At 42.7% G+C, this 22,274-nt stretch overlaps 1 protein-coding gene across 1 annotated transcript in view; it reads left to right on the top strand.

Annotated features, from left to right (window-relative positions):
* The first annotated feature begins 2,025 nt into the window (after positions 1-2,025).
* The window catches only part of LOC106580121 (uncharacterized), a 28,418-nt gene continuing 8,169 nt past the window's right edge, over positions 2,026-22,274 (top strand). The window contains exons 1-18 of the mRNA XM_014160815.3: positions 2,026-2,194; positions 2,554-2,688; positions 10,248-10,288; positions 10,370-10,475; positions 10,587-10,618; positions 10,743-10,883; positions 10,987-11,112; positions 14,162-14,240; positions 14,362-14,443; positions 16,237-16,338; positions 18,160-18,232; positions 18,322-18,486; positions 18,766-18,916; positions 19,205-19,311; positions 21,038-21,132; positions 21,291-21,382; positions 21,494-21,579; positions 21,669-22,127. Of these exons, the coding sequence (XP_014016290.2) occupies positions 2,568-2,688; positions 10,248-10,288; positions 10,370-10,475; positions 10,587-10,618; positions 10,743-10,883; positions 10,987-11,112; positions 14,162-14,240; positions 14,362-14,443; positions 16,237-16,338; positions 18,160-18,232; positions 18,322-18,486; positions 18,766-18,916; positions 19,205-19,311; positions 21,038-21,132; positions 21,291-21,382; positions 21,494-21,579; positions 21,669-22,127 (2,058 nt within the window). The 5' untranslated portion in view covers positions 2,026-2,194; positions 2,554-2,567. The remainder of the gene's footprint in view (positions 2,195-2,553; positions 2,689-10,247; positions 10,289-10,369; positions 10,476-10,586; positions 10,619-10,742; positions 10,884-10,986; positions 11,113-14,161; positions 14,241-14,361; positions 14,444-16,236; positions 16,339-18,159; positions 18,233-18,321; positions 18,487-18,765; positions 18,917-19,204; positions 19,312-21,037; positions 21,133-21,290; positions 21,383-21,493; positions 21,580-21,668; positions 22,128-22,274) is intronic.

The following is a 22,274-nucleotide window of genomic DNA, read 5'->3' as shown; positions in this document are numbered from 1 at the left end:
TCAGAGTGACCATCGGGTTCTTGGTCACCTCCCTGACCAAGGCCCTTCTCCCCCGATTGCTCAGTTTGGCCGGGCAGCCAGCTCTAGGAAGTCTTGGTGCTTCCACATTTCTTCCATTTAAGAATGATGGAGGCCACTGTGTTCTTGGGGACCTTCAATGCTGCAGAAATGTTTCGGTACCCTTCCCCAGATCTGTGTCTCAACACAATCTTGTCTCGGAGCAGTACGTACAATTCCTTCGACCTCATGGCTTGGTTTTTGCTCTGAAATGCACTGTCAACTGTGGGACCTTATATTGACAGGTGTGTGCCTTTCCAAAACATGTCCAGTTAATTGAATTTACCACAGGTGGACTCCAATCATGTTGTAGAAACATCTCAAGGATGATCAATGGAAACAAGGTGTACATGAGCTCAATTTTGAGTCTCATAGCAAAGGGTCTGAATACTTATATAAACTAGGTGGTTCGAGGCCTGAATGCTGATTGGCTGACAGCTGTGGTATATCAGATCGTATACCACAGGTATGACAAAACATTTAGTTTAACTGCTCTAATTAATGTTGCTAATAATAGCAATAATGCACCTCGGGGGTTTGTGATATATGGCCAATATACCACGGCTAAAGGCTGTGTCGTGCAGGGAACAGCCCTTAGTCGTGGTACAGTGCCTTCGGAAAGTATTCAGACCCATTTACTTTTTCCACATTTTGTTACGTTACAGCCTTATTCTAAAATTAATTAAATTAAAACATTTCCTCAACAATCTCCACACAATACCCTATAACAACAAAGCAAAAACAGGTTTAGATGTTTTTGCACCTAAAAAAAAACCATATATAGATATATACCTTATTTATAATAAAAGTTAGCACACTGAAAAGCATAGCGCATAAGGGAAGTACCAAAACACTTCGATATAGGGGAGGTGCATGCAAGCAGATTAGGAATTTGGCAAGAATGGAAGAAATGGTATATTAAAACCTGCAAAAGAGCGAATGTAAATCAGGGGGGAAAAAAACACTACCCTCCCCCTGTGCCCAATAAGGTTGAACTGCTCCAGCAGTTTGTCACAATTGTGTGGTGGCTTTGATAAACTTGTGCTGCAACAGAGAGGAAGAGGAAGAGAGAGGCCCAACTCGGAGGAAAAATCTGTCTCCCACTAGCAGGTGGCGTTTTTTCGGCGTTTCGCCCACCAAGTCATGAGTTTTCATTTTATTGAATATCCAAAACATGCAATATACTTTCAGTGAAGCCGCTCAACAACTACACCACACCAGTCACCCAACAGACTCCCATTCAGAGCGACACACAGAAACATCTACGGTCAATGCCCTGCTCAAGGGCACGTCGACAGATCTCACACAAGGCCAAAAACGGGGACCCGAACCCTCCCAAGCGTTTTTGTATGGAGCCCAACGAGAGTCGAATTGGTCAACAAAGTAATTCATGGCTTATTTGCTACCTGAGGTTTATTTGCACTAATAGAAGTTTCGTAATGCTTACGTTATGAGTTTACTGACATAAGTAGGACACGTGATATCCCGGCAACTTTGAGGAAAAACAATTTATATTCGAGATGGCTATGTGTATTCATGGTATGAGGCTAGTAGCATACTAGCATCTCTCCCATTGAATACAGGCGTCAACAACCGTTATCGAATAATCCAAAACTGATTACAATAATAGGATGTATTCACCAATCCAAAGAAAGGATAGGCGTTGCCTCTTTGTGGACAACGACTCCCATTATTATGGCGAAGAGACATGTATCTTGTCAGTATATCGATCATCTTTGGCTTCAACAACATTAGCGACTCTGTACAAGGCTGTGACGTTTACTATGATACCCGCGTTGCATTGTGGATATTTGAATATTACAACGTAACATTTGATTATTTTTAATCAAGTAATAGTATTTGAGTAGGAATATTCGGTGAATATGTGTCTAGATTGTTTATGCATGATAAACAATAATATAATTTTTAAAAACAACAAACTTTGATTCCTTCACAATTGCACTCTGGGAAATATGTTAATATTCCAGCAGTGTCGTTTGTAGCACGTAGAGATCTTCAGTGAAATAGCATGTCAGACAATTTCAGTGGGACTTAGCTAGTTAAATATATTTGTTTCTACATAATATTTTATGTATAACATAAGAAGACACATCTGTTAACTTGGATGACAGTCTTGGTAAGTAGCGTTAGCAAGCTTTCAGATGCTCCTCCTGGTCAAGACTGCATGGCTAGCTAGCTAGCTAAATTAGAACACTTTTGACTGATGCTTAAGTTGAGGGATGTTGCTTTTTTGTGCACGTTGGGTTTAGTTCAGATGTTGTTTGCTAGTTACTAAAGTACGTTAGCTACCTGCAAATGTGATGTTGCTGCTCGCGAATGGGGTTGGATTCCAGCACGCTCCCCCAGCTTCCTTTCAATGTTGTCAGCTAGCTACTGTAACGTCCTGTATTTTCAATGCATATTGTCCTACAATAAATGTATCCCTGGTTTTGTTATCATTCATTTAACTTTTTTTAAATTTTTATTATTATAAAGGTGTCTCATCCATTATGTCCTCGGATGACCTAATTGCACAGAGGAAGAAAGTCGAACGCCAAATTTTGGTGCTCGAGCGCACCCTTGGTCCCGAAAGCAACTCCATTGAACTATCTTCAGACAGTTGTTCATCTGGTGGGTATCTGAAGTATATTAAAGCAGTAAGTTAGGGGTGCGTGGGTAAAATCATTAAGGAAGACATATTACAACCTATGTGTTGGGATAATTGCGTTGTTTACTTTATAACCCTGTTAATTCATATGCCTTGCGACCATGATAGATAGATATATATATATATATCTATCTATCACACACACACTTGTGGCCAACAGTTGAGAATGACACAAAGTTTGCTGCTTCATTGTCTTTAGATATTTTGGTCAGTTGTTACTATGGAATACTGAAGTATAATTACATGCATTTCATAAGCGTCAAAGTCTTTTGACAATTACATGAAGTTGATGCAAAGAGTCAATATTTGCAGTGTTGACCCTTCTTTTTCAAGACCTCTGCAATCCGCCCTGGCATGCTGTCAATTAACTTCTGGGCCACATCCTGACTGATGGCAGCCCATTCTTTCATAATCAATGCTTGGAGTTTGTCAGAATTTGTGGGTTTTTGTTTGTCCACCCGCCTCTAGAGGATTGACCACAAGTTCTCAATGGGATTAAGGTCTGGTGAGTTTCCTGGCCATGGACCCAAAATATCTATGTTTTGTTCCTCGAGCCACTTAGTTATCACTTTAGCCTTATGACAAGGTGATCCATCATGCTGGAAAAGGCATTGTTCACCACCAAACTGTTCCTGGATGGTTGGGAGAAGTTGCTCTCGGAGGATGTGTTGGTACCATTCTTTATTTATGGCTGTGTTCTTGGGGAAAATTGTGAGTGAGCCCACTCCCTTGGCTGAGAAGCAACCCCACACATGAATGGTCTCAGGATGCTTTACTGTTGGCATGACAGAGGACTGATGGTAGCGCTCACCTTGTCTTCTCCGGACAAGCTTTTTTCCGGATGCCCCAAACAATCGGAAAGGGGATTCATCAGAGAAAATGACTTTACCCCAGTCCTCAGCAGTCCAATCCCTGTAACTTTTGCAGAATATCAGTCTGTCCCTGATGTTTTTCCTGGAGAGAAGTGGCTTCTTTGCTGCCCTTCTTGACACCAGGCCATCGTCCAAAAGTCTTGGCCTCACTGTGTGTGCAGATGCACTCACACCAGCCTGCCATTCCTGAGCAAGCTCTGTACTGGTGGTGCCCCAATCCCGCAGCTGAATCCACTTTAGGAGATGGTCCTGGCGCTTGTTGGACTTTCTTGGGCGCCCTGAAGCCGCCTTTACAACAATTGAACCGCTCTCCTTGAAGTTCTTGATGATCTGATAAATGGTTGATTTAGGTGCAATCTTACTGGCAGCAATATCCTTTCCTGTGAAGCCCTTTTTGTGCAAAGCAATGATGACGGCACGTGTTTCCTTGCAGGTAACCATGGTTGATAGAGGAAGAACAATGATTCCAAGCACCACCCTCCTTTTGAAGCTTCCAGTCTGTTATTCGAACTCAATCAGCATGACAGAGTGATCTCCAGCCTTCTCCTCGTCAACACTCACACCTGTGTTAACGAGAGAATCACTGACATGTCAGCTGGTCCTTTTGTGGCAGGGCTGAAATGCAGTGAACATTTTTTGGGGGGATTCAGTTCATTTGCATGGCAAAAAGGGACTTTCATCTAATCACTCTTCATAACATTCTGGAGTATATGCAAATTGCCATCATACAAACTGAGGCAGCAGACTTTGTGAAAATGAATATTTGTGTCATTCTCAACTTTTGGCCACAACTGTACACCAATGAAACAGGCAGGGAGCAGGTCTCGAACCCTCGACCTTCTAGCTCGAAGTCCAGCGCAGATATCGACTCTACTGCTTGAGCATGCTTTTGCGGCACAGTCGATAGCGCGCTGGACTTAGGGCTAGAAGGTCGAGGGTTCGAGACCTGCTCCCTGCCAGCTTCGTTACATTGGTGTCAGAAGTGATCGGACCTTGCATGCTTGGCCGGTGCGCGCGTACCTGTAAAACTTAGTTGCAAGCTGGCGCGAGGACGCGCTCTTTGAAAGGCGGGAGTAGTGTAACGACCCTGGGTTTATAAGCGCGGATATCGACTCTGCCGCTTGAGCATGCTTTTGTGGCACAGTCGATAGTGCGCGGGACTTTGGGCTAGAAGGTCGAGGGTTCGAGACCTGCTCCCTGCTGTTTCATTACAATATCTAGTAATGAAACGGGCAGGGACCAAGTCTCGAACCCTCAACCTTCTAGCCCAAAGTCCCGCGCACTATCGACTGTGCCCCAAAATAATGCTCAAGCGGCAGATTCCATATCCAAGCTTATTTTATTTATTTTTATTTTATTTATTTCACCATTATTTAACCAGGTAGGCAAGTTGAGAACAAGTTGTCATTTACAATTGCCACCTGGCCAAGATAAAGCAAAGCAGTTCGACAACATACAACACAGAGTTACACATGGAGTAAAACAAACATAGTCAATAATACAGTAGAAAAATAAGTCTATATACAATGTGAGCAAATGTGGTGAGATAAGGGAGGTAAAGGCAAAAAAGGCCATGGTGGCAAAGTAAATACAATATAGCAAGTAAAACACTGGAATGGTAGATTTGTAGTAGAAGAAAGTGCAAAGTAGAAATAAATAATGGGGTGCAAAGGAGCAAAATAAATAAATACAGTAGGGGAAGGGGTGGTCGTTTGGGCTAAATTATAGATGGGCTATGTACAGGTGCAGTGATCTGAGAGCTGCTCTAACAGCTGGTGCTTAAAGCTAGTGAGGGAGATAAGTGTTTCTAGTTTCAGAGATTTTTTTGTAGTTCGTTCCAGTCATTGGCAGCAGAGAACTGGAAGGAGAGACAGCCAAAGGAGGAATTGGCTTTGAGCGGAGATAAGGGGGGACTTTACCTAGCAGGGTCTTGTAGATGACCTGGAGCCAGTGGGTTTGGCGACGATTATGAAGCGAAGGCCAGCCAACGAGAGCGTACAGGTCGCAGTGGTGGGTAGTATATGGGGCTTTGGTGACAAAACGGATGGCACTGTGATAGACTGCATCCAGTTTGTTGAGTAGGGTATTGGAGGCTATTTTGTAAATGACATCGCCGAAGTCGAGGATCGATAGGATGGTCAGTTTTACGAGGGTATGTTTGGCAGCATGAGTGAAGGATGCTTTGTTGTGAAATAGGAAGCCAATTCTAGATTTAACTTTGGATTGGAGATGTTTGATGTGAGTCTGGAAGGAGAGTTTACAGTCTAGCCAGACACCTAGGTATTTGTAGTTGTCCACATATTCTAAGTCAGAACCGTCCAGAGTACTGATGCTGGACAGGCGGGCAGGTGCAGGCAGCGATCGGTTGAAGAGCATGCATTTAGTTTTACTTGTATTTAGGAGCAGTTGGAGACCACGGAAGGAGAGTTGTATGGCATTGAAGCTCGTCTGGAGGGTTGTTAACACAGTGTCCAAAGAAGGGCCAGAAGTATACAGAATGGTGTCGTCTGCGTCGAGGTAGATCAGAGACTCACCAGCAGCAAGAACGACATCATTGATGTATACAGAGAAAAGAGTCGGCCCAAGAATTGAACCCTGTGGCACCCCCATAGACTGCCAGAGGTCCGGACAACAGGCCCTCCGATTTGACACACTGAACTCTATCAGAGAAGTAGTTGGTGAACCAGGCGATGCAATCATTTGAGAAACCAAGGCTATTGAGTCTACTGATGAGAATGTGGTGATTGACAGAGTCAAAAGCTTTGGCCAGGTCAGTGAATACGGCAGCACAGTATTGTTTCTTATCGATGGCGGTTACAATATCGTTTAGGACCTTGAGCGTGGCTGAGGTGCACCCATGACCAGCTCTGAAACCAGATTGCATAGCGGAGAAGGTGCGGTGGGATTCGAAATGGTCGGTGATCTGTTTGTTGACTTGGCTTTCGAAGACCTTAGAAAGGCAGGGTAGGATGGATATAGGTCTGTAGCAATTTGGGTCAAGAGTGTCCCCTCCTTTGAAGAGGGGGATGACAGCAGCTGCTTTCCAATCTATGGGAATCTCAGACGACACCAAAGAGAGGTTGAACAGGCTAGTAATAGGGGTTGCAATAATTTCGGCAGATAATTTTAGAAAGAAAGGGTCCAGATTGTCTAGCCCGGCTGATTTGTAGGGGTCCAGATTTTGCAGCTCTTTCAGAACATCAGCTGAATGGATTTGGGAGAAGGAGAAATGGGGAAGGCTTGGGCGAGTAGCTGTGAGGGTTGCAGTGCTGTTGACTGCAGTAGGGGTAGCCAGGTGGAAAGCATGGCCAGCCGTAGAAAAATGCTTATTGAAATTCTCAATTATAGTGGGTTTATCGGTGGTGACAGAGTTTCCTATCCTCAGTGCAGTGTGCAGTTGGGAGGAGGTGTTCTTATTCTCAATGGACTTTACAATGTCACAGAACTTTTTTGAATTTGTGTTGCAGGAAGCAAATTTCTTCTTGAAAAAGCTAGCCTTGACTTTTCTAACTGCCTGTGTATATTGGTTTCTAACTTTCCTGGAAAGTTGCATATCACGGGGGCTGTTCGATGCTAATGCAGAACGCCACAGGATGTTTTTGTGTTGGTTAAGGGGAGTCAGGTCTGGGGAGAACCAAGGGCTATATTTGTTCCTGGTTCTACATTTTTTGAATGGGGCATGATTATTTAAGATGGTGAGGAAGGCATTTAAAAAAAATAACCAGGCATCCTCTACTGACGGAATGAGGTCAATATCCTTCCAGGATACCCGGGCCAGGTCGATGAGAAAGGCTTGCTCGCTGAATTGTTTCAGGGAGCGTTTGACAGTGATGAGTGGAGGTCGTTTGACCGCTGACCCATTACGGATGCAGGCAATGAGGCAGTGATCGCTGAGATCTTGGTTGAAAACAGCGGAGGTGTATTTAGAGGGCAAGTTTGTTAGGATAATATCTATGAGGGTGCCAGTGTTTAAGGCTTTGGGGTGGTACCTGGTGGGTTCATTAATAATTTGTGTGAGATTGAGGGCATCAAGCTTGGATTGTAGGATGGCTGGGGTGTTAAGCATGTCCCAGTTTAGGTCACCTAGTAGCACGAGCTCTAAAGATAGATGGGGGGCAATCAGTTCACATATGGTGTCCAGAGCACAGCTGAGGGTGGTCTATAGCAGGCGGCAACGGTAAGAGACTTGTTTTTAGAGAGATGGATTTTTAAAAGTAGAAGTTCAAATTGTTTGGGTACAGACCTGGATAGTAGGACAGAACTCTGCAGGCTATCTCTGCAGTAGATTGCAACACCGTCCCCTTTGGCCGTTCTATCTTGTCTGAAAACGTTGTAGTTAGGGATGAAGATTTCAGTTTTTGGTGGTCTTCCTAAGCCAGGATTCAGACATGGCTAGGACATCCACGTTGGCAGAGTGTGCTAAAGCAGTGAATAAAACAAACTTAGGGAGGAGGCTTCTAATGTTAACATGCATGAAATTTAGGCTATTACGGTTACAGAAGTCATCAAAAGAGAGCACCTGGGGAGTAGGAGTGGAACAAGGCACTGCAGGGCCTGGATTCACCTCAACATCACCAGAGGAACAGAGAAGGATGAGGATAAGGGTACGGATAAAAGCTATAAGAATTGGTCGTCTGTGACGTCCGGAATAGAGACAAAAAGGAGCAGGTTTCTGGGGGCGATAAAATAGCTTCAAGGTATAATATACAGACAAAGATATGGTAGGATGTGAATACAGTGGAGGTAAACCTAGGCATTTAGTGATGATGAGAGAGATATTGTCTCTAGAAACATAATTGAAACCAGAAGATGTCATAGCATGTGTGGGTGGAGGAACTGAGAGGTTGGGTAAGGTATAATGAGCAGGGCTAGAGGCTCTACAGTGAAATAAGCCAATAAACACAAACCAGAACAGCAATGGACAAGGCATATTGACATTAAGGAGAGGCATGCTTAGCCGAGTGATCAAAGGGTCCAGTGAGAATTAGATAGCTAGCCGAGCCATAGGTAGCAAGCTGGTAGAAGATGGAGGGAAGTCTGTTTTTAGCCACCTCGTGCGTTTCCGTCTGTAGATTAGTGGGGTTCCGTGTGGTAGGGGGGACCAGTCCAATAGGGTTCGTTACTATATATATATATACACACGCACACGCACACGCGCACACACACACACAAGGCCGGCCGAGACTATAAGAAGACAGTTGCAGAATAAATTCAACCACACCTTGGTTTATCACAAAACCGGTAGCAACCTCTGTCCCGAGAAGTCCACACAGCATATTGCCTGTATTGTGACAGACAGTTACATGACCTAGCAAGTTCATGTTAACGAAATCTTCGGACCACTAAACAACTATTGATTTAGAATCACCGAGTTACTGCAAGTCGCAAATTTCAACATCATAAAATCACCTCTGCTTAGTCTAATACAGTGACTGTTTAGTCCAATCAATGTTAGCTAAATATGATGTGGCTGTCCATGGTTCTGATTTCTGTGTGTTTGGGCAAGTCGAAAACATGTTGACTCACCCTACTTGTAGAGAAACGCCAATGACCTTTTTTTCATGTTGACGAAACGGTCTATCACTCTGTCATACAGTACATGCTTATGTTTTTTTGTTGTCCTAGGCTACCTGGCTAAAATGCTTGCTCACTAGCCTAACTTCTATTCATGGGCAACGTTAGCTAGTCAACATTAGCCTTCTACAGATTGAACTTCCATCCTCTTAAGACCAGGGCAACAACAATGTATGAATTAATGGTTGGATCAGAATCACCATTATAATCATTGGCCAGTACGGAGAATTAAGTAAAACCACAAGTCCAAATCCATATCTCCATGGCTAATTTAGGAAAGGGTCAATTCTAGCTAGCTGGCTAGGTAGCCACCGGAGGACAACAACGCAATGATGCAACTATTCATGTTTTTCTGTCAATGAGGCATGCTCTCAATGGGATTTAATAGGAGTGAAGCCAAATCCAAACTGGCTTCCCTTGATACTTTTTTTGGTGCGCCAGGACCATTCACTGTTGAGCTCGCTCAGTTTAGCTCAACGCTGATTGGCACATTTTGTAATACTTTTTTTGGTCAAAGGAGGCCAGATCCTCACTGGCTTCCCTTGCTTCAATGTTACGGGCGACAACAATGTCATACTCGTTTGGACCAGACCGCGTCAGATAGATGGCTTACACGTAGAGCGAGAGAGGGGGGGGGGGGGGCTGTTTCGCTCGCTTGGATGCTTTCTCTTGTGAAGTACATTCAGCCTGTTGCGAATTGAAGGACAATGATGAAACACAGAAAATTATGTTTATTCATTCTTTTTTTGGGAAGGGGGGGTGGGGGGTTGCTTCCGCATTATTGTTGCAGTGAGCTTGCAGAGAGAGACCCTGACCCCCAGTTTTTCAGAAGTTATCGATATAGGTTTCGCCTATGGATAGTATTAAATGTATAACAATTACAAATCATTGACATGAATGGGAACTTCCATTCTATTAATTATATTTCTATGCTTTTAATCCTATCGATAACTTGAAAAACTGGACCCTAGTCTAATCATAGAATGCAATTTAGTCTCCAACTCCTTGGCTGTGTTTGCTTGGCTAAGGGCTTCCTAAATGTACTTTAACTTTTTTATTTTTTTTACTGTTGTCAGATGACGGATCAGACGATAATGCATCTCAACCAGAAGATTTGGTAAGACTCATTGACATCACCAATAGTACCGTGTGATTTAGCTCAGATGAATTGAGAAATAATGTTAACCTGCTCTTCTAGGGTCCTCCGGGGAACCTGGAGGCAGAGCGGGAGCAAATACAGAGAGAGATTGAAGAGTTGGAGTGCACTCTTGGCCCAAATGCATCTAATGCTGAGATGATGTCAGGTAGCCATTGCCCTTGCCTTGTGTTCTTTAAACAGGTTATGCATTGTTTCATGAATACATTTTCCTGCATTTCTACCACGTGTGACTTTTTTTTATAATGTGTTGAAACAGATGAGGATGTCCAAGGAAGTGAAACAGAATCGGTTCGTATTGATTATCATTTTCACTATTCTATCACTCCAGTTTATCACATGATGTAAATAATACAGTATGTCAAGTAAGGTGTCTGTAAAATGCCTGCCCTCTCCTTTCTCCCACGTCTGGTAGAGCAAAGAGGACAGTGCTGAGGAGCTGGATCTACCCCAGAACACAGATACATGTCTGCAAATGAACCTTGTTTACCAGGAAGTGTTGAAAGAGAAATTAGAGGAGCTGGAGCAACTGTTATCAGCCAATCAACACCAACAAGTAAGAGGCCAACAACTAAAAGCATACAGCTTTTCTTAAAGGTGCCGTATGGAATCTGTTAAATGAAGCTGTGCCATGTAATAATGTCCGTCTTTCCCTACAGAAAGAGATTATGACTCAGCTCTCTGGCACAGGAACTCCCCAGGCTACCACTTCTGGACAACCCACACTGAAGCTTTTCTTGGGGAGCTTTCTGAAGCCCTATTTCAGAGATAAAGTCACATTTCTGGTGGGTATCAGACTGCAGATTCAGCACAATATGAGCAGGGTCAGGCGAATATAGCTTTGGTCAAAGGTACAGTACCAGTCAAAAGTTTGGACACACCTACTCATTGAAGCGTTTTTCTTTATTTGACTATTTTCTACATTGTAGAATAGTAGTGAAGACAAACTATGAAATAACACATATTTGATCATGTTGTAACCAAAAAAGTGTTAAACGAATCAAAATATATTTTATATTTGAGATTCTTCAAAGTAGCCACCCGTTGCCTTGACAGATTTGCACGCTCTTGGCATTATCTCAACCAGCTTCACCTGGAATGCTTTTCCAACAGTCTTGAAGGAGTTCCCACATATGCTGAGCACTTGTTGGATGCTTATCCTTTACTCTGTGGTCAAACTCATCCCAAACCATCTCAATTGGGTTGCGGTCGGGTGATTGTGGAGGGCAGGTCATCTGATGCAGCACTCCATCACTCTCCTTGGTCAAATGGCCCTTACACAGCCTGGAGGTGTGTTAGGTCATTGTCCTGTTGAAAAACAAATGATAGTCCAACTAAGCCCAAACCAGATGGAATGGCTTATCGCAGCAGAATGCTGTGGTAGCCATGCTGGTTAAGTGTGCCTTGAAATCTAAGTAAACCACTGACAGTGTCACCAGCAAAGCACCATCACACCTCCTCCTCCATGCAACATGGTGGGAGCCACACATGCGGCGAACATCCGTTCACCTACTCTGCATCTCACAAAGACACGGCTGTTGGAACCAAAAATCTCTGATTTGGACTCATCAGACCAAAGGACAGATTTCCACGATCTAATGTCCATTGCTCGTGTTTCTTGGCCCAAGCAAGTCTCTTCTTCTTATTGGTGTCCTTTTAGTAGTGGTTTCTTTGCAGCAATTAGATCATGAAGGCTTAATTCACGCATTCTTTGAACTGTTGATGTTGAGATGTCTGTTACTTGAGCTCTGAAGCATTTATTTTGGCTGCAATTTCTGAGGCTGGTAACTCCAATGAACTTATCCTCTTCAGCATAGGTAACTCTGGGTCTTCCTTTCCTGTGGCGGTCATGAGACAGTTTTTGTGACTGCACTTGAAGAAACTTTCAAAGTTCTTAAATTCCCCAATTGACTGACCTTCATGTCTTAAAGTAATGATGGACTGTCATTTCTCTTTGCTTATTTGAGCTGCTCTTGCCATAATATGGACTTGGTGTTTTACCAAATAGGGCTATCTTCTGTATACCACCCCTACCTTGTCACAACACAACTGATTTGGCTCAAACGCTTTAAAAAGGAAAGAAATTCCACAAATTAACTTTTAATAAGGCACACCTGTTAATTGACTACCTCATGAAGCTGGTTAAGAGAATGCCTGGAGTGTGCGAAGCTGTCATCAAGGCAAAGGGTGGCTACTTTGAAGAATCTCAAATATAAAATATATTTTGCTTTGTTTAAACACTTTTTTGGTTACTACAGTACCAGTAAAAAAGTTTGGACACACCTACTCATTCAAGGTTTTTTCTTTATTTGTACTATTTTCTACATTGTAGAATAATAGTGAAGACATAAAAACTATGAAATAACACATGGAATCATGTAGTAACTAAAAAAGTGTTAAACAAATCAAAATATATTTGAGATTCTTCAAAGTAGCCACCCTTTGCCTTGATGACAGCTTTGCACACTCTTGGCATTCTCTCAACCAGCTTCATGAGGTAGTCGCCTGGAATGCATTTTAATTAACAGGTGTTCCTTGTTAAAAGTTAATTTGTCATTTCTTTCCTACTTAATGTGTTTGAGCCAGTCAGTTGTGACAAGATAGTCCTAATTTGTAAAAGACCACATCCATATTATGGCAAGCACAGCTCAAATAAGCAAAGAGAAACGAGTCTACCATTATTGAAAGACATGAAGGTCAATCAATCCGGAAAATTTCAGGAACTTTGAAAGTTTCTTCAAGTGCAGTCGCAAAAACCATCAAGCGCTATAATGAAACTGGCTCTCATGACGACCGCCACAGGAAAGGAAGACCCAGAGTTACGTCTGCTGCAGAGGATAAGTTCATTGGAGTTACCAGACTCAGAAATTCCATCCCAAATGAATGCTTCACAGAGTTCAAGTAACACACACATTTTAACATCAACTGTTCAGAGGAGACTGCGTGAATTAAGCCTTCATGATCGAATTGCTACAAAGAAACCACTAAAAGACACCAATAATAAGAAGAGACTTGCTTGGGCCAAGAAACACGAGCAATGGACATCAGACTGGTGGAACTCTATCCTTTGGTCTGATGAGTCCAAATCTGAGATTTTTGGTTCCAACAGCCGTGTGTTTGTGAGATGCAGAGTAGGTGAACGGATGTTCGCCGCATGTGTGGTTCCCACCATGAAGCATGGAGGTGTGGGGGTGCATTGCTGGTGACACTGTGATTTATTTAGAATTCAAGGCACACTTAACCAGCATGGCTACCACAGCATTGTGTAGCGGTACGCCATCCCATCTGGTTTACGCTTAGTCCCACTATCATTTGTTTTTCAACAGGACAATGACCCAACACACCTCCGGGCTGTGGCATGGCCATTTGACCAAGAAGGAGAGTGATGGAGAGCTACATCAGATGACCTGGCCTTCACAATCACCGGACTGCAACCCAATTGAGATGGTTTGGGATGAGTTGGTCCACAGAGTGAAGGAAAAGCAGCCAGCAAGTGCTCAGCATATGTGGGAACTCCTTCAAGACTCTTGGAAAAGCATTCCAGGTGAAGCTGTTTGAGAGAATACAAAGAGTGTGCAAAGCTGTCATCAAGGCAAAGGGTGGCTACTTTGAAGAATCTGAAATATAAACTGTATTTTGATTTGTTTAACACTTTTTTTTTGTTTACAGCATCATTCCATATGTGTTATTTCATAGTTTTGATGTCTTCACTATTATTCTACAATGTAGAAAATAGTAAAAATAAAGAAAATCCAGGAATGAGTAGGTGTGTCCGAACTTTTGACTGGTACAGTATATCTCCATGTTTTAACATTACCTCTCCGACTCCCACAGGGCCCACCTGCTAATCCAGAAGCCAGAGAGAAGATGAGTAAAAGGATCGGACCTACTGACGACGTCAAGATGAAAAGATGTGAGTACAAAAATAATAAATGTTAGACCTTAGTGCTTCTTGCATCCTTGTTATGTGACATCACCACTATCAGAATGTGGCGTCTTGATTACTTTTTAAATTGCCGATTTTGTATTTTCAGGGGAAGGGTGGCAGAAGACTCTGCTGATAAATGCTGTCATGAAAGACAGCATGAAACGCATGATACAGCCCAAGCTGTCCAAGTAAGTAAAGAGTAAAGGGATGTTTTCCCCTGAAAAGTATTTTATACATTTATTTTTTTTCATCATGTACTGTGCCTATAGAAAGTCTACACCCACTTGAGCCTATGGAAGAAGAATCGATAACACAAATTTAAACTGCAACGTTTGAACTTTTTTCACATTTTGTTGCATTTTAAAGTGGGATTGAAATAGATGTAATTGTGATATTTTTTGGGTCGTTGATCTACATAAAACACACCGTAGTGTCAAAGCGAAAAGAAAATGCATATTTAAAAAAATAAAATAAAAAATAAAGTATAGTTGTTGTATAAGTATCACCTACTTTGTTTAGGCAAGACTAAATTAGTTCAGAAGTCAAATTTGGCTTAAATCACAAAAGTTATATGGATTCTGTGTGAAATAATAGGGGTTGACATGATTTTTGAATGACTACCTCTGTCCTCCATAAATACAACATCTGTAAGGTCCCTCAGTCAAGTATTGAATTTCAAGCACAGATTCAACTACAAAGACCAGGGAGATTTTCGAAAGCATCATAAAGAACGGCAGTGATTGGTAGATGGGTAACAATAATAAATCAGACATTTGAATATATCTTTAAGCATGGTCAAGTTAATAATGATGTTATGGATGATGTATTAAAAAGACTACAGAGTGTGGCTGTGATAGGAGAATTGAGGATGGATCAACAACATTGTAGTGACTCAAAAATAATGACCTAAAGGACAAGAAGAAAAATATGCAGAATGAAAAAATATTCCAAAACATGAATGTGTATTTAACAAGGCACAAAAGTAATACTGAAAAGGAGTACACTTTTTGGCCTAAATGCAAAGCCTTATGTTTAGGGCATGGTGGTGGCTGCATCATGGAATGGGTATGCTTGACATCAACAAAGACTGGGGAGTTTTTCGGGATGGAGCTAAGCACAGGCAAAATCCTAAAGGAAAACATGCTTCAGTCTGCTTTACCCCAGATACAGAGAGGAATTCACCTTTCAGCAGGACGATAAACTCCAACACAAAGCCACACTTACACTGGAGTTGCTTACCAAGAAGACAGTGAATGTTACTGAGTGGCCAAGTTACAGTTTTGACTTAAATCTGCTTGAAAATCTATAGCAAGACTGGAAAATGTACGTCTAGTCATGATCCCCAACATCTTGACAGAGCTTGAAGAATTTAGAAAATAATAATCGGCAAATATTGCACAATACAGGTGTGCATGAGCTTTGCACACTTGCTAAAGGTGTTTCTAACATTTATTGACTCGGGGTGAATACTTATCTATTCACGCTATATTAGTGTTAAGTTTTCATTCATCTTTAAAAATTATTTGAATTTTTCTTCCACCGACATTAGTGTTTTATGTAGATCATTGACAAAAACTTAGTTAAATCGATTTCAATCTTACTTTGTAAAGCAACAAAATGTGAAAAAAGTGTAGATGGGATTTGAAATGGTAATTTATTATTATTTGTTATTCGCTCCTGTGCTTTTCAAAATGTAGCAAAACTTCTGATTTTTACACAGGGTGCATGAAATGTAGGTTAACATTTATTGAGGATTGGTGTCGGCCCATCTGGAGGCTTTGACAACTGAAAACGTTCTACTCTGGCTGAAAATAGTAGTGCAGACCTACTGTCATAGCGTTGTATTTTATTCCTCTTTGTTTTGTGTTTTCAAGCACTTTGAGATTATTTCTGTAAAGAAAAGCTCTATAGAAGTTGAATAGATTATGATTATTAACCCAATGGCCTTCATGAATGACATGAAGTTTCTTTTGTCTCATAGGGTGGAATACCTTACACAGAAAATGGTCAACGCTGAAAATGTGGAAAAGCAAATCCTGCGGAAACAAGTCACTGAAATCGAAAAGGACATTGAAGCCATCAGGTGATTACCGTCATAACTCTTTAATGGGAAATAATGATCTAGCCTATTAATTCCAAGATGCGTCAGGTTATCTTGTCAGACAGGTCTGTTTTGAGTTTGTTCTCACTTTACGCGAAGAGGTTAAATGGATTTTAATTGTTTAATCAATATGTATGGTAATGTTCATTCCTGACTCAATTAAATGAAATGTATTTATAAAGCCCTTTTACATCTGTTGATATCTCAAAGTGCTGTACAGAAACCCAGCCTAAAACCCCAAACAGCAAGCAATGCAGGTATAGAAGCACGGTGGCTAGGAAAAACTCCCTAGAAAGGCCAGAACCTAGGAAGAAACCTAGAGAGGAACCAGGCTATGAGGGGTGGCCAGTCCTCTTCTGGCTGTGCCGGGTGGAGATTATAACAGAACATGGCCAAGATGTTCAAATGTTCATAGGTGACCAGCAGGGTCAAATAATAATAATCACAGTGGATGTCGAGGGTGCAACAGGTCAGCACCTCAGGAGTAAATGTCAGTTGGCTTTTCATAGCCGATCATTCAGAGTAGCACGTCCGGGGACAGCAAGGAGTCATCAGGTCAGATAGTCCTGAGGCATGGTCCTAGGGCTCAGGTCCTCCGAGAAAGAGAGGGCATACTTAAATTCACACAGGACACCGGATAAGACAGGAGAAATACTCCAGATATAACAGACCTGCCCTAGCCCCCCGACACACAAACTACTGCAGCATAAATACTGGCAGCTGAGACAGGAGTGGTCAGGAGACACTGTGGCCCCATCCGACGATACCCCCAGACAGGGCCAAACAGGCAGGATATAACCCCACCCACTTTGCCAAAGCACAACGCCCCCACACCACTAGAGTGATATCTTCAACCACCAACTTACCATCCTGAGACAAGGCCGGGTATAGCCCACAAAGATCTCCGCCACGGCACAACCCAAGGGGGGGGGGCGCCAACCCAGACAGGAAATCACGTCTTTGACTCAACCCACTCAAGTGACGCACCCCTCCCAGGGACGGCATGGAAGAGCACCAGTGACTCAGCCCCTGTAATAGGGTTAGAGGCAGAGAATCCCAGTGGAGAGAGGGGAACCGGCCAGGCAGAGACAGCAAGGGCGGTTCGTTGCTCCAGTGCCTTTCCGTTCACCTTCACACTCCTGGGCAAGACTACACTCAATCATAGGACCTACTGAAGAGATATGTCTTCAGTAAAGACTTAAAGGTTGAGACCGAGTCTGCGTCTCTCACATGGGTAGGCAGACCATTCCATAAAAATGGAGCTCTATAGGAGAAAGCCCTGCCTCCAGCTGTTTGTTTAGAAATTATAGGGACAGTAAGGAGGCCTGCGTCTTGTGACCGTAGCATACGTGTAGGTATGTATGGCAGGACCAAATCGGAAAGATGGGTAGGAGCAAGCCCATGTAATGCTTTGTAGGTTAGCAGTAAAACCTTGAAATCAGCCCTTGCCTTAACAGGAAGCCAGTGTAGAGGCTGGCACTGGAGTAATATGATCACATTTTTTGGTTCTAGTAAAGATTCTAGCAGCCGTGTTTAGCACTATCTGAAGTTTATTTAGTGCTTTATCCGGGTAGCCGGAAAGTAGAGCATTGCAGTAGTCTAACCTAGAAGTGACAAAAGCATGGATTCATTTTTCTGCATCATTTTTTAACAGAAAGTTTCTGATTTTTGCAACGTTACGTAGATGGGGAAAAAAGCTCTCCTTGAAACAGTCTTGATATGTTTGTCAAAAGAGAGATCAGGTCCTTCACAGTTCACAAACCATTGCTGTATAATCGTTTCCGGATCTGCTTTACATTACAGTGCACTGAAGGAGGATGAGCTGATGGGTGGCCGCTATGATGACCATGATTGGCAAAAGATTTCCAATATTGATGTGGGTTGAGTAACTTCTGTCATCTCCCCCGTTAGTTTTCCTATTGTTAAAAAGGCTTAAGTGTTGACTGAAATCTTATTCCTATCCAGTTTGAAGGCATCCGTGAAGCTGAACACATAAAAAGCTTTTGGCAGAACTACCTGCATCCCTCCATTAACAAATCCAGTTGGAAGGAAAACGAAATTGAGATGCTCAAGAAAGTCGCTGTAAAACATGGGCACCGCAACTGGGATCAGATTGCTGATAAACTTGGGGTAAGAGCAGATGTATAGTATTGGCCAATCATGACTCGTGGTTATTACCCTTTCCTATCAGTGGGATCCAGAGGCGCTATTTCCAGTCCTGATTTGCACAGTTTGATTGATTGGACTTTGCTTAGAGATAAGTGCTTGACTGAACTGTTTAAGTTTCTCGGTAGTAGGTAGATGAAGTGTAATTCCCTGAACGTCTTCACACAAACCATTTCTTTGAATGTGTAAATGATTCAGCGTTATCCATTCTGAACTCGTGTCTCCCCCCCGTCTCACACACAGACCAACAGGACAGCCTTCATGTGTCTCCAGACGTACCAGCGCTACATCTGCACCGACTTCAGGAGGAGGAGGTGGGGCGGCGTGGAGGACGAGATCCTTCGAGAGCTGGTGGAGAAGATGCGTATCGGGAACTACATCCCGTACACCCAGAGTAAGTCCCCGCCACCCAGTGTACACCCTGGGGTTTTGCGCATGAACATTTTTTGTTTGTGCACATCGGTGACGGTTGTTGTTATTGATGTCCCCTTCACTGTTATGCTCCAGTGGGGCGAAAAGCTCTCGGGATACTACTTACTGTCCACTGCTCTAGTCTACAAACTAGTTTCTCTAGACAGAGTGCTTGTTCAATACAAGATACTGTAGCTTGTCGTTGTAGTGCATCGTGTGTTGGGTTCTGGAAATTTCACTTGCTTTCTCCGTGATTTCTGTTTTACTCCAGTCTCCTATTTCATGGAGGGCCGGGATTCATGCCAGCTGATGTATCGGTGGACTCAGGTTCTGGACCCCACCCTCAAAAAAGGCTATTGGTCTAAAGAAGAAGATGAGGTATGGTCAGGAGGGTTTGGGGATTTTTGGGGGGGAAATTGATGTGATTCATCTACTCTGTTACAAGGACACTTTGAGATATGTTCACTACCGTTCAAAAGTTTGGGGTCACTTAGAAATGTCCTTGTTTTCCATGAAAACATACATGAAATGAGTTGCAAAATGAATAGGAAATATAGTCAAGATGTTGACAAGGTTATAAATGTTTGTTTTTTTTTCAATTGAAATAACTGCTTTCGTCCAAAGAATCCTCCATTTTCAGCAATTACAGCCTTGCAGACCTTTTGGCATTCTAGTTGTCTATTTGTTGAGGTAATCTGAAGAGATTTCACCCCATGCTTCCTGAAGCACCTCCCACAAGTTGGATTGGCTTGATAGGCACTTTTTACATACCATACAGTCAAGCTGCTCCCACAACAGCTCAATAGGGTTGAGATCTGGTGACTGTGCTGGCCACTCCATTATAGACAGACTACCAGCTGACTGCTAATTCCCTAACTCGTTCTTGCGTAGTTTGGAGCTGTGCTTTGGGTCATTGTCATGTTGTAGGAGGAAATTGGCTCCAATTTAAGCGCTGTCCACGGCATGGCAAAATGGAGTGATGGCCTTCCTTCAAGATCCTTTTTACCCTGTACAAATCTCTCACTTTACCACCACCAAAGCACCCCCAGACCATCACATTGCCTCCACCATGCTTGACAGATGGCGTCAAGCACTCCCCCAGCATCTTTTCATTTTTTCTGCGTCTCACGAATGTTCTTCTTTGTGATCCGAACACCTCAAACTTAGATTAGTCTGTCCATAAAACTTTTTTCCAATCTTCCTCTGTCCAGTATCTGTTCTTTTGCCCATCTTAATCTTTTCTTTTTATTGGCCAGTCTGAGATATGGCTTTTTCTTTGCAACTCTGCCTAGAAGGACAGCATCCCGGCGTCGCCTCTTCACTGTTGACGTTGGGACTGGTGTTTTGCAGGTACTATTTAATGAAGCTGCCAGTTGAGGACTTGTGAGGAGTCTGTTTCTCAAACTAGACACTAATGTACTTGTCCTCTTGCTCAGGTTTGCACCAGGGCCTCCCACTCCTCTTTCTATTCTGGTTAGGGCCAGTTTGCACTGTTCTGTGAAGGGAGTAGTACACGGCGTTGTACGAGATCTTCAGTTTCTTGGCAATTTCTCACATGGAATTGCTTTCATTTCTCAGAAAAAGAATAGACTGACAAGTTTCAGAAGAAAGTTATTTGTTTCTGGCCGTTTTGAGCCTGTAATCGAACTCACAAATGCTGATGGTCCAGATTCTCAACTAGTCTAAAGAAGGCCAGTTTATTGCTTCTTTAATCAGAACAACAGTTTTCAGCTGTGCTAACATAATTGCAAAAGGGTCTTCTAATGATCCATTAGACTTTTAAAATGATAAACTTGGATTAGCTAACACAATGTGCCAATGGAACACAGGAGTGATGGTTGCTGATAATGGGCCTCTATACGCCTATGTAGATATTTCATAGAAAATCAGCAGTTTCCAGCTACAATAGTCATTTAGAAGATTAACAATGTGTACACTGTATTTCTGATCAATTTGGTGTTATTTTTATGGACAATTTGATGTTATTTGAATGTGCTTTTCTTTCAAAAACAAAGACATTTCTAAGTGACCCTAAACTTTTGAACGGTAGTGTATAGTTATTTGATAATATAAGTTGTGCTCCTATTTTTGGTTGTTGTTGCAGATGCTACTGAGAGCAGTGGCTAAACACGGGGTGGGGAACTGGTGGAAGATCCGTCAGGATGTGCCTGGCAGAAATGATGGCCAGTGTAGGGACAGGTGAGGACTAATATGGACTGATTGATAGAGCTAATACATTGACCAAACTTTCACAACATTCCCTGACCATTTCCCTGATGGCCAACCCATTTTAGTTAACTCAAACTTAAAAAGTGTTAGAACATACGGTCACTGACGAACTTTATTTTGTTCTGTAGGTACGTGGACGTCCTGGTTGGGAACGTGAAGAAGGGTCCCTTTGACGAGAAGGAAAAGGCACAGCTCAGACGATTGGTGGAGAAATATGGACGTAGGAACTGTTATAGAAAGATGACTCGCACAGAAACTATATCAAAATAATCCATCGTCTTTCTTGATAATAATCGTCTAACAGTTCATTTTGTCCTTTTTTTTTTTATAGGTAAATGGTCTAAGATAGCTGCCGAGATTCCCAACAGAATTGACTGTCAGGTCCTTCAACAGTGGAGGAGAATGACTGGGTACAAGGTCAGTGTTGACTATGTAGCGTTCATGTCCCTCTTAACTCAATCTGTGACACTGGACACAGTTAATTCTTCTCTTGTTTTTGTAAACAGCCCAGACAGAGGGACAGAAGGAACAGAGCATTGCAGCGAAGGAGAAAGGTCGCGGCTGTGAGGAGCATCAAGAGTAAGCTGAGGCTAGACGATGATGTGCACTCAAGCTCCGATGAGGAGGAGAACTTCGAGATTGAGTTTATGGACAGTGACGACGAGAAGAAACAGAAGTTCATTGAACCGCACTGGTCTGATCAGGAAAGTGACATTATCAAAGACTACACCCAACCAGACATGGAGCAATGGATCCCCGTGCTAGAGAAGGAGTTTGAAGGGCTGGGGAAGGTGAGGAGCATGATGGTTGAACGGCCCAGCAAGAACACAACGCAAGAGCAGGCAACGACGGACAGCCAGGATGCAGCACGCAAGGTCATAGTGGTACGTTCCACCATCCTGGACTGCTTTGGCAAGCCTGCTGCCACTGTCATCGGACAAAACCCCCCAATCCTAGCAAAGAAGGTACCGGCATTTATTTATTTCTAAACAGTCATGTGGTGTGTTGCACCATTATGTGTTGAACTTGTGCACATTTTCAACACCTGTCCCTATTGTCATTTTGTTCCTAAATAGCACTCATCATAAAGCACACTTTGGATCTGCATCGGT

This window comes from Salmo salar, chromosome 20, assembly GCF_965601325.2.
Source record: "Salmo salar chromosome 20, fSalSal1, whole genome shotgun sequence".
Lineage (NCBI taxonomy): Eukaryota > Metazoa > Chordata > Actinopteri > Salmoniformes > Salmonidae > Salmo > Salmo salar.
This window is presented reverse-complemented; position numbering and strand designations above follow the sequence as displayed.